Source organism: Ceratotherium simum, chromosome 1 (assembly GCF_057802395.1).
Source record: "Ceratotherium simum simum isolate JZ-2026a chromosome 1, ASM5780239v1, whole genome shotgun sequence".
NCBI lineage: Eukaryota > Metazoa > Chordata > Mammalia > Perissodactyla > Rhinocerotidae > Ceratotherium > Ceratotherium simum.
Genome location: NC_141900.1, coordinates 43,196,693 through 43,208,953, shown reverse-complemented (window position 1 = coordinate 43,208,953; position 12,261 = coordinate 43,196,693). Strand labels below are relative to the sequence as shown.

Genomic DNA, 12,261 nt, shown 5'->3' with positions numbered 1-12,261 from the left:
AAATCACAATGCATCATTCTACAAATGGGTTTTAGAATCAAACCTGGATTTAATTACTGTGTTTTCATTGAAAACTTCTCAAACAGAAAGCATAATGGATCTCATGAAATCCAGCTCATGGTTTTAAGGGTTTTCCATCAAGTATTGAGCAGCATCAGCAAGATATGTAGTCGGTTGGTAAGTTAGGGCATTGTTTCTTATTTAGAGGCGATGTTAACACAATAGTCCAGTGGCCATTTTTACAGGAAGAAAAAAAATTATGACTATTCTGGGTAAACTTCAAGCGTAATGGGGGGAAGGGGAAGGAGATTTTGAAAATGTCACTACGGTTTTTGACCACGTATAATTCTCAGTCCAATAAGGCAAGAGAAAAAAAAAATTGCTTCCTTTCCCAAATGAAAATGCACAGTAACAGAAAAAATAAATTCATAGCAGGTTTAGGGCATGTCTTAGAGATCCATAAACCAAATAACAGAATAAAAATAAAGTGTAGTTTTTAACATATGTTTGGAGGAATAAGAGAAAGAAGGCCTCCAATTTTCCAATTTTTCCAAATTTTGCCCAATTTATGGAACATAAGAAGAGATTTATTTTAATAACTTCACTATATTCAGAAAGTCTCATTTTTATGAAGTTCAATGCTAAATTAAAAGCTCTATCCATTTTCTTATTCAAAAATGCATATAAAATAACCAGTTTACACAACTCCAATAAGTATATTGTTGATGATTTTAAAGAAAATAATAAAACAATGTGGGAGGGTTTTTCCTTTCTCATTTGTGACTTCATAGTGACCCATGGATCTCTTGCAATCTGGTAAGTCAATAAATGCATCTTTCCTAAAATTTTGAATATAAATTTAGATGTTGCCTTGGAATCTTACAATCAGTTTCACAACTGGTCAAGTACATTAAAAAAAGGGGGCATCCTTATGATTAGCACATCTGTGCACAAAGACGGACGATGAATTTCCATCACATTGTCAAACCCACTCAAAACAGTCAAACATTTCAAGGAACCATTTACAACTATTTATTGCACACCAAACCTGACTGTATATTCTTCCTATTTTAAATAGATGCGATATTTTACAAAGGCTTCACAAGTAAGAGATTGTGAATGTAAAGCAGTCCATTAATTTTATATAAGCTGTTTTATATACCTGTGGGTCTCTAATAACATTCAGCTACAAGGTTACAAGGAGCAGAATCATTTTCTGAAGTTCAGTTGGAGAGGTTGGTGTATAAACACATAACTAAAATTCCAGCTATCATGCCGGTACTTCCTCTTTACCAAATTTGCTTTCATTCTATAGCTGAAAATACTGACATAAACAGGACAACAGTGCAGTGTCAGGTACCAGATCCCCATCAAGGAAATAGTACTGTCAACCCAGGTTGGAATTTCAAGGCCAACCATTTATAAAAACAAAAGAATTCCTCACTAAAATTTTCCATGGAATTTTTCAAAGAGTAGAGTTACACATGTATATCCAATCTTGCTCTGCTCTGTGTGTGTGTGCGTGTGTGTGTGTAACCTGTAAATGAAAAAGGCTCTTCTAAGCTAGGAAATTTTCTCCAAGCTTTTCTATGATAATTTTTCTGGCAATAACCTATCTTAGAGAAGGAAATCTGTGTCTCCTTCCTTTTAGTCTGTGACTTTCAATTTTATTAACATTCCTGTCGATTTGTAGCATGTTGTCTTTGTGTTAGCTCTGGAAGGCGCTGTTCAACTATGTGTGAATGTGTGCATTGTGATGGGTTAGGGGCAGGGATAGGCAGAAAAATGTAGGGCCTTGCAGCTGTTTCCAGCTGGCTTTTTCTGCTCGGTTTCCTGCATCACACCGCAACTTTGCCGTGCTAAGCCTAGTGTTCATTTCCAGTGAGTGGCTGGCCTGGCCTTTTGTTCCACTAAGTTAGTATAAGCTAATAAATGTCTTTTTCACTTTATTGGGATATCTCCTTAAAAAGGCATGACTGTGGGGTCTGGTCTCATAGAGGTAGTCTTTTAGACTTGAGAAAAGTAAATTAAAAGGACATTTCTGTTAATATCAAAGCAGGCTTATTACTTCAATATAAGCACTTCCTTAATTTTCCTCTCTCAGCATGCTACATAAATATAAATAAAAAGGCTCTCTACTGGATGTATGTTACATATATTTCACAGAGTTTAATTATAAAGCCTCTAAAAATGAATATGGCGGGACAAAGTGATGCCAGTAGATCATACAGTCCTGGTACTGTGTTGGCTGGCTGTTGGCTGGCTGTCTCTGTCCACAAGGAAACAAAGACACTCAGGTTATCACAATATACTGTGAAGTGCCGGACTCTAAGGAAAAGAAAATCCAAGCGGAGAAGGGTAATACTACTACTGTAGTGCCTAGAAGTCCACATTTTAAATTTTGTTCTCATTAATGTTATTATAAATGCTATTACAATTAAGATAATTTTAGTGCAATTAAAGAGGAGGAGTTAGTTTTATTTAAGTGCCAGACTCTTATCTTCTCTGCAGCAATTGATCTGCTGTAACAAGGGAGGGGGGTGCCAGATGAAAGCCAAGCCCTCAAATATACACATATACACACACACACTTGAACATACATCTCAGTTGACCAAAAGAACTATGGCATTCCAAGGAACAGTGAAGACACCCGCACAGGAATACAAGTTTCATCCCAGCAGCTGCCCCCCAGAGGGGTCAGGCAACTTGTAAGAGTGAGAAAGACTGTGCCAGGGAATGCTGGCTGTGGAAGGGAGGAGAAATGGGGAAACGCCGTGAAATCCAGTAGGCAGAACCCTAAACAGTTCAGCGACTTCAGAGGGTGGAGGTGGGGCCCTGTTCCAGTTCTGGAAAACTGCTGCGGGCTGGCCCGCACGCAAAAGGCCAGCATCTCGCCTGGAGAAGGAAGAAGCCCAGACTCACCGCGGCTTTGGAGAATACCCTGGAGGCGTTGCGCCTAAACCTTCCCTCCCTTCCCTTTCTATCCAAATCCCGACCTCTCTCCACCTCCAGATTCGTTCTCTTCTCGAGAGCTTGCCTTTCTCCAAACCGGCTTCTCACATGGGTTGGTGGAGCACTACCTGCCAGTTCCTTTAATACTGCGGGGATTTGCAGAATCGGGTGCCCTGAAAGGACTGACTCTTACACTAAGGCGAAAGAAACGGACAGAATTTCCCAGCCGACCTTCGCCTTTGACACAGAGAACCCTAGCGCCAACGCTCGGTACTCTCTGGCTTATTTCTGGACCAAATCAACGCCGTGACCGCAGCCCAGGAGGAGCTGCGCACACTTTAGCGACCGCAGTGCCCGCTCTAGAGTGCTCAGAGAGGCCCCGGGGGAGTGTGGAACTGAGCCGGAGCAAGGGGGTGCGGGGAGGGGGAGGGGGAGGAGGAGGGGGAGGGTGGACGGGACAATGATTGTGTATTAGTGTTTGGGGGGTCGTTTGGGAGTTTGAGGGTTTTGGGGGGCATTGTTTGTTTGTTTTGCTAAGTAAACAAGGAGAACTTCTCCGCACCCCGCCCCGGGTCTAATAATGATAGATTCCACGCTGCATCAGGCCGCGCGCTGGGGAACCTAACCACGCAAAATAATGAGGCTGCATCCCCATTCATCTGCATTAAAGGCAAGCCAGGCACTTTCGATAGCAAATATATCGATTCCCTTGCCCGGGCCGTGGTTTGTACTGCTCCCCGTGAATAATTACTGCTCCTTTAGAAATTCATAATAATTAGGACTCCCCACCCGCAACCCGCGCCGGTTTTTAAAGGCGCCGGATCCTGGAGGGCGTCTTGGAGGCTCCAGCCGTGTCCCCGCAGACGGGAGATAGGGCAGGAATCTCTTCTCCCCACTTGGTTTTACTTTTGCAACAAAGCTGATTCCTTTCTCCATACCTCAGTTTCCTTGTCTGTTAAATCGGGCTTTTACATTGTTAAAGACACTTACAGTTCTACATGACATGGTTCATGTTTCTGTTTGGGAGGAGGGGTAAATTTAACGAACTGTCCGAGAGAATAGGGGCAGCGGAGGAGAAAGTGCGGGAAAGAAGGATTCACCTCCCTTTAGGATAAACTCTGTGGCAATCACGTGACGCCGCAACCGGGGAGCGGGGGGAGGGGGTGCAAACGAGAGATTCTGACCGCAGGAAACACTGGGGACCTAGCGATCGGAGCTTAGTGCTCCCGAATGACTTGGGGGGTGGGTCACTACAGTCACGACTGGGAAGTAGAGAGGTGTCTGCGGAAAGCTCCAACTCTATTTCAAGAGGGACACAGATCTCGCCGCGGCGAGGGAGGGGGGCCGAGCTGCGGACGCCCGGCGGGGCGGAGCCTGTGGCGCTGTCCGTGGTTCTGAACAATCGCTCTGCGGGCCCAGCCTTGCCCGGTCGCCGGCCACCGCCCAATTCATCTCGGCGCCCGCGGCCTCTCTCCGGAGAACTGCTGCAGTCCTGTCTGCTGGCCCAGGAGTACGGAAGCTCGGCAGCGTCGACGAAAGTTCCCCAGAAGCAACGCTTTGGTGTGAGGGCTTGGGGTCCAGACACGAGAGGGCTGCACCTGTGTTTTCATAAGCCAGTTGGGATTGCTCGAGGTCACCTGAGGCTAAACGTAGACAATACAGCGCGCAGCTGTGACGGCGGTGACTCAGGCTGGGAAACTTCCCCGGGCCTGGAACACTCCGTGGCTTCGGTCAGAGGACTGAGTTTCCCAGTCGAGAGTATGAAACCCACGTCGAAGAAAGTTTTTCGCTCCTAACTGTAGAAGAAGACTTGAAATGGCCTTTAAAATGAATAGGTGGGGAGGGGGTCTGAGACGTAGAGCGGGATGTGTCGGGAGCACGCGCCATCCCTCCGGTAAGGCAAGGGGGCCCAGCCTCCCTTTGCGCCCTTGGCCGCCGCTGCCTCAGATCCCTCCGGTCAGAATCCATCAGGGTGGCGAGGGTAATGGGCGAGGCTTGGCCGGAGTCATGTTCAACAGGGACGAGCAGAGCCCCATCGAGCCAGTTTCTAAGGAAACACTCGGTTTTTCTAAATAGCAATTTGTCTTGTGGGAGAAAGAAACAGCACAAGAAAAGCCTCTCGGTTCTCCATTCTCATGCAGATGAAGCGATGCTCTGTAGCTGCGGCCTGTGTATCCCCTCCCCATCGTATTTCCGGTTTGAAGAAGTAAAATACCCTCATTAATTTAAAGGAAGTAGAAGCGGGAGAAGGCTTTTGACTAGCTGCGGCCGGAAAGGCACGTACTGCACTCTCGCTGCTCCTAGGACCCCAACGCGCGCACTATCCCAACGCCCCAGCTCCGGGCGCCACCTCTCTTTCCATCATCCGCAGCCCCTGACTGGACGCCGAAGGAACTTTCTATACAAAGGGCACCTCAGCAAGAGAATTCTCTCCGCCCCACCCCCACCCACGCACTCCTGCCAGCCCCCACCTCCGTAGTAAACAAAATATACTAGGGAAAGCTATTTACAGAGGAGGTAATTAGGTTTTCAGCCCGCGGCAGAAACGTGGCGCGCCCATCAGAAGTTTAAACAACAGTCAGCAACCCGCGAGGGCAGACGGCAAACTTGGAAAAGGCGCAAACGCGCTCCCGGGCGCGCGGAGGGGCAGGAAGAAGCCGCCAATATATATCATCTCAATAAAAAGCCACTCTTGGAAAGCTTGCATAGTAATTGAGATGGGCGCTCTTTTCTGATCTGGGTTGGCATTTCCTCATCTCGAGCTGACAGAGCCAACTCAGGAAATTGCTGGTAATATTCATCTGGGGAGCACTTTCATTAAACGTAATTCATTCGACTTTCACAATAAATTGAGTGACATCCTTACAGCGGAACCTTTTTATCCTTGATTAAGTGCTTGCCAAGCTTTGGTTTCCCACTTTATTGTCACATTCCTTCAAGCGGAGTCGTCAACATGCCAATCTGCAGCAGAAAAATGCGCGCGCGCGTCGTGTTTACCAAGCTCCGGGAGGGGTTAGTGCTGACAAGGAGAAAAAAAGCTGGTCGCGAGCTTGAGAAGCGGATAAATCAAGACCGAAACTTCCTGCAAACACGCGGCGGGACCAGACGAATGGTGGCTCGGAGAATGCAGGGGAAGGCGAGAGAGCAGACCCTCCCTGCCGCCCGGCTGCTCCAGGAAGCCGCTGACCCGACGGCGCCCGGCCGGCTGACTGACATTATTAATTAACATGGCGAGGCCTGTTAGGTCTTAGAATGAGATCTGAAGCTCCTAAAGGACGTGGTTACTTTAAGGGAACTTTCCTGAATGGAATCAAAGCTAGGCACTGTCTTTTAAGGAAAAAAAACAGAAAGAATTCGCACGTCGTAACTCGCCATTTGAGAGCAGGCAAACTTTGAGTTTCCATCGGCTTTCTTCATGGATGGAGGAGTGCAAGAAGAATGTTATTCCTCATTCCCAGGATTCCCTTTTGACAACTAATATCAACGCCGCGACAGCCAAACTCACTGAGGGCTCTTCAGACCCCGGAATTCCAAGCAAGGCTGACAAGCACCTGGATACTTCAGGACTGGGCAAAACGGGGAAGGCATCCCTTTGCCAATTCGTGGCCCATTCTCCCCCGCCCCCTATGAAATCAAAGAAGCCCAAGACAGAAAATTGCTTGTTTGAAAAAGCAATATCCAAATGCTTTCATCACTCAAATGCCCTTTTGAAAATATTGTCGACGATGGTCATTACCCGGACAATGCTGCCAATTTCTGTAGTCTGCAGAAAATCTTCCCTCAGATAGAAAAGTAGGACATTGGGCACCTCTCTCAAAAATATCAACCAATTTCCCTGCCACTCGATATATTTTTCACCCAGACAACACTTTCATTAAAGAGGAAATAGCCGTCAACAACTCAAAGCCAAATAGAAATCAACTTCACACAAAGAGGAGCCAGGCACTTAATGGCTTTCTGGGAAAATAATGCTGAGCAAGTTGGAGCAATTCTAGTTCTCTCTTTCTAATACTGAAGGCAGTTTCCCTGACGCTATCGCTAGAAGGCCCCAGACTACGATAATCCTCCGGGAAGTGAGGCAGAAGGGTGACCCCCCAAAGTGCTTCCCGCACACCTGGGAGCAGCTTTCCTGGTCAGCGGAGGGTTGAACATTTCAGGAAAATGCCTGGAATAGCAGCAACTTCTCTCACAAAGCCCTGGAATAGTCTTGGGACCAATAAGTTCTCACGTTGTACTGCTGGGGCATAGGCCCCTCCAAAAATCGAGGTTTAATCCTATATCAGGGAAGCTGATCTGGGGTAGAAGAATCAGGAAATGTGGTGGGGTTGGGGAACTTTTAGTACTGCCTCCAAGAACTGGCCTTAATAGAGAACACTGAATAGTCACTGTTAGGTAGTTAATGTGCTTTTCTTTTCAGGAATAAGCTCAAATTGATTAAAATTTTTAGTGGGCAGCAGGCTTAGTTTTCAAAGGATGGGAAGTACACACACCTAGGCCACAGGATAGACATTGGCGGTCTCTCTCCTGCTTCTTTTCCCTCAGCCTCCACATTTCTTAACAGCCACCTTCATAATGAGTGGAATTCAAGCAAAGGGTCTGGCTTCTAACAGTGCAGAGGTCGGATTCCATGAATATATTAATCACTCTTTAATCTCAAACAATTGGCGTGGAATTCACATTTTAAGGACACCCTAAATTCGAGGGAATAGATGACTCAAAATGTTATTTAAGCACAAGGTTTAGAAAGAATTTTCAATTCATGCCCATATTGGTTTAAAAAGCCACTAGATTATTAGCAATTTTAATTCTTAGCAGAATTGGTGGGACCTATAATGGAGGCCGAGGGGCATCTTCTCATTAAAATAGTACTTTAGATGTGTGACTGACCACAATAATATCACTCCACCCCTTGTCAGATTCTCTGGACTCAATTTCTGAGTAACTTTTTGTTGACATGCCCCAGGGAGCAGTCATTAGATTCAGTTCTCAACTCTGAAAATTGCCACAGGTGAGCCCCCAAACAGGATGCCTCAGCTTTCTGCTGAAAGGGGCTCTCCCTGTGCGCCCTGGCCTATCCTTCGGCTTCATCTACAGAGAATAACTCAACTGAGGACCCCCATTCTTCAGAGCCAGAAACCACATTTCCCTAGTTTATCCAGTGTATGCTTCAATTCAGTTAAAATGCTATAGTCCCGTTATATCATACTGAAAATATCCTGGAATTTGTCCAAAACTGACAGGAGAATAAAGATTGCAAGACTTTTTTTATTTTTAACAAGTATTGTTAAGCTCTAGGTTCCTCTCCTGCTGAACTCAGACTTTTAAATCTACAATACACAACATTCAGTAAACAGATTTCTTTGCCTTTATTTTTAAAAAGTGGTTTCCCACCTCTCTCCTTTATGGCTGGAATTAGCCCTGTGTTGATTTTTGAGTGTTCTAGCTTCAGAAGGTAACTTTGCAGACACATTTCTAATTAACTTCCCATTGCAGTATTAAAATAAGCTTCTAGTTTGAAATAGGACAGACCCATTTCTCAATAAACAGAAAAAGACTCAAAATCCTCAACCTAGGACAGGCATTCAAAGAACCCTGGGCCAAGAAACATACTTTGAAAACAATCACCCAAATATAGGAGCATTGATCTGCTGGATGGAGAGATGCTTTTCATTAAAAATTCTTCCCAAATTTTAGGAGTATTTAGCGTATTTGTCTATAAGTAGAAGCCTAATTTTTTTTATAGGAGATACCTAAACAGATCTTGCTCCTGGACCTAATGTGGTGATTCCTCCTTGGGAAACATAACTGTGATTTCAGGGTCTTAAAGGGAAAGGTGCACCGAGGTATCAGCTAGGAGGCAACGCATAAACAGAGTTCCCTTGTCACTTAACTTGTGGCGTGAGCTTACAAAGACAAAAAATTACTCAATAAGCTCCTCCCTGGCTTACGTCAATTCAAGGGGACAAAATAAAATAAAATGATGCTTTTGCCACTCCTGCCTTCTTGGAGTATAACTTTAAGCAGCTCCTGATATCCTGCATCCATCTATTGCAGCTTCTTACAAAGGTCTGGGACGTTCCACCGTGCAGCTACAAATGAATGATAAATTCAGTTACTGTATCTGGTGTTTAATAAAATAGATGGAGAAAGCAGCTTTGACCACTTCTTGGTCTGTCTCATTGCCGTGGGGCTTTAATCACGGCTCTCGACTTCTTTACTTGCCTAAAACCAGCCTGTCCTGACTGCCCAATACACCCTGTTAAATTCATTTCCATGCTAAAAGTCAGCTGCCTGCTCCTCAAGGAAAATAGCTCAGGATTCTGCTGGAAAATAACCGTGGGATTACAATCCCTGGAAATACAGCCTTAGGTCACAGCCACCAGCCTTTTGTTTTTGTGGTACGTGTGGTTTCTAATCTCCGACACACAAAACAACTTTAGATCGGACAGAAAAATTGGACTTCTAAATCGCCTTCTCTATTTTATTGTTCACATTTTGTATTGTTTTGAGGGAAATTGGAAAAATTGTCTCCTTTCTCTGTATTGCCAAAAGGCATTCAGGTAATGAAGTCTGTAACTAAACGGTAATTGAATCAGCATAATTTGCACACTGAATGGTTTTCAAATGCTCCCAGTTTACAATTAAAGGAGAATTAATGCGCTTGTTGTTGAGAACGCAGCGCATTAGAATAAATCCAGCACTGTTGTTGTAATGAGTGGAAAACGGTTTAACTGCCAACAAACACATTTAAAATTTAACACAACGTATTGATTTCACTTCTGCTTTTGATAGATTATTTTCCAGACTATCGAAATACTTGCTCCAAGCAATAAACCGCACCACAGCCACGAGCCTTCGCCGCGTGTGTGAGCGCGGTCCAAGGACGTCAGAACAGTCCTGAGGTTCAGGTCATGTGTAAAGGTACGCAAAGGAGAGGGGCAGGAGGGTCTCCACGTTCGAGGGAGTCGTTAATATTCCCCCTCTGTAGCATGCACTTTGAAGTCCCTCCTCTTTTTTTCAATAAACAATTTCTGTATTTCTTCTGGCCAAACTTTCTGCCCTCTGTTTCTGGGCTCTCAATGTCAGTGGGTTTACTGGACACAGGTGGGGGGCAAGAATGATTGAAGATGGGAAATGGGAAGGACACTTTTTGCATTCCGTCTGCGTTCCAGCCGGGGAAGGCACAGACTTCGGCGACAGAGTCAGAAAGGCTGTTCTTTTGGATTGGCTGCCCCGGCTTTCACCTGTTTACCCCAAGGTGTCCTGTGGGCGAGGACACTGACGCGCAGCGCCCTCTGGCGTCCACGGCTGCCATGGTCAGGCGAGAAAGGAGCAAAAGACAGGCAACACTGAGGGTTCATGGACTGAAGCTGAAACCGGTTAAATACACACACCCTCACATACATATTCACACACATGTATACATACACACTGACTAACATACACAGAGTTCACACAACTAGCAGCTCTGCAGTCATATGCACCAGGGCAACGGCTGGGAAACGCTCTCAGTTGCAGGGATGGCAATCCTTTTGCTCCCAGACTTGTGGGTTCTGAAGCCCTTGGAATTGAGAGACGGCAACACCCCCGCCCCATCCCGTTTATCCAGACCCATCAGAGAGCTCAGGCCGCCCCAGTTCTCCTCGCCCCTAGTCAGAACACACAGAGCCCTCGGTGCGCTCCTGGAGCCCAGATATGGGCTATGGGGTCGTTGCACTGAGCACAACTTCACCAGCAAGGGATGAGTGTCCCTGTCCCTCCCTGAAGCTAGATCCGAGAAACCGCACTCTACGTCTTGGCTCCGCGTGGTGCCCACAGCTACCAATCTATTACCACCACAATACAGCGCTTCGCCCCCTACCCCCAGTTCCAACAGTGTACAAAGTCCAGACTCCCAAAAACTCGGCGCTGGGAGGACCTCGACAGTGACTTTGCTTAGTATTCTCTCCCTGTCGTCTCTCCCAGACGACAAAGTCTGCTATTCCCTAAGAAGGGACTCGGCACTGGAACTGGGGTTCGGTTATTTGGCGGAGAGCAGAGATTGGGTAGATAGGAGAGGGAGCTGCTACATGTTTGCCGAAGCATCTCTGACCAAACTATCTGATCGCTTGTGGTGCTCCTATCTGATAAACTTGTCCCGTCTGAACCCTACAAGTCGAGCAAAGTTACCTGCACTTCTTTATGTGCCATATCTCCAAACTGGGGGGCTAGGTGGGTGGATTCACTTTCAAAGTCACAGACCTGGACAGATTCGTTCTCCCCACTCTCCACCTCCATTTCCTTTCGTTTAAACTCCGTGGATGAACTAATGCGAGTTCCATGTCTTCCACCCCTTCTCTTTGCCCTTTCCCCCCACAGAGCATCCCGTCCCTCTATCTCCTCGGTTTCTGGGTGTCTAGGGCGCCCTAGACGCTATTCAGAATCATGCGCAGGAGAGAGGGGACTGGAGCAGGAAATGTGAGTGGGAAACCCGGAAAATCCCGCAGGAATCCGGAGACCAGCTTGCCAAAGTTGTTCCAACACAGTCGCTAGGAACGCTGCTCTCGCTGAACCGGCGGTCTCACCCTCCTCCCGCGCGCCCGCAGTTGCCGGGTCTCGCGGCCAGGGTGGGATTGCGGGGGCGCCGGATCGGCAGAGACTTACCAAGAAGACGGTGGGCTGCAGGAGGAGAAGCACGTACCAGCACGCAGCCTGCATCCTCCCGCGTCTCAAACTTCCTCGGCGGTGCCTTCGCTGAGTCTTTGTTCCTTCAAAAACATAGATCCACCTGACATCCACTTTACAGAGCAAGGAGCGCTCTCAGCAGCCTAGATACAAATGAAATTAGACATCCCATGACCACGCGGGCAAGGTTAGGTTTGGCGACCAAGTAGGGAAAGAGGGTCGTGGCCGGGAGGGGTGGACCAAAAAACCTGGAGGGGGTTGGGAAAAATTGAAAAGCGAGTAAACCCAGCGCCTGAAACCAGCGAGCGCGCGGTCCGCAGGCAGGCGGGCGGGAGGGTGGGAGGATGAGGGGCTCCTTGCGCCCTGCGCTCCTCCGGTGCGAGTTCCCGGGCGATGGAGACAGGAGGTGGCGGGGCACACAGAGCCGCGTGCAGGCTGGTTCGGAGCCCAAGCGTCTCTGGCAGGGAGACCTGCCCTAGTGTTTAATGGCCGGGCGGCTCAGACTAAAGGCGGCGGCTGGTTTTTCGCCAGCCCTGGCAGTGCTCACACACGTACACACCAGCAGAGAGAGATGTAGAGAGAAAGAGAGGGAGAGCGAGCGACAGAGACTGAGCGAGGGCGGCGTGGGAAGAGGAAGGGGTAGGT

At 47.2% G+C, this 12,261-nt stretch overlaps 1 protein-coding gene across 1 annotated transcript in view; it reads right to left on the bottom strand.

Moving 5' to 3' along the window:
- NXPH1 (neurexophilin 1) overlaps positions 1-11,744 on the bottom strand; it is a 281,080-nt gene extending 269,336 nt beyond the window's left edge. Inside the window, exon 1 of the mRNA XM_004431390.2 lies at positions 11,596-11,744. Within this exon, the coding sequence (XP_004431447.1) occupies positions 11,596-11,649 (54 nt within the window). The 5' untranslated portion in view covers positions 11,650-11,744. The remainder of the gene's footprint in view (positions 1-11,595) is intronic.
- Positions 11,745-12,261: the final 517 nt, after the last annotated feature.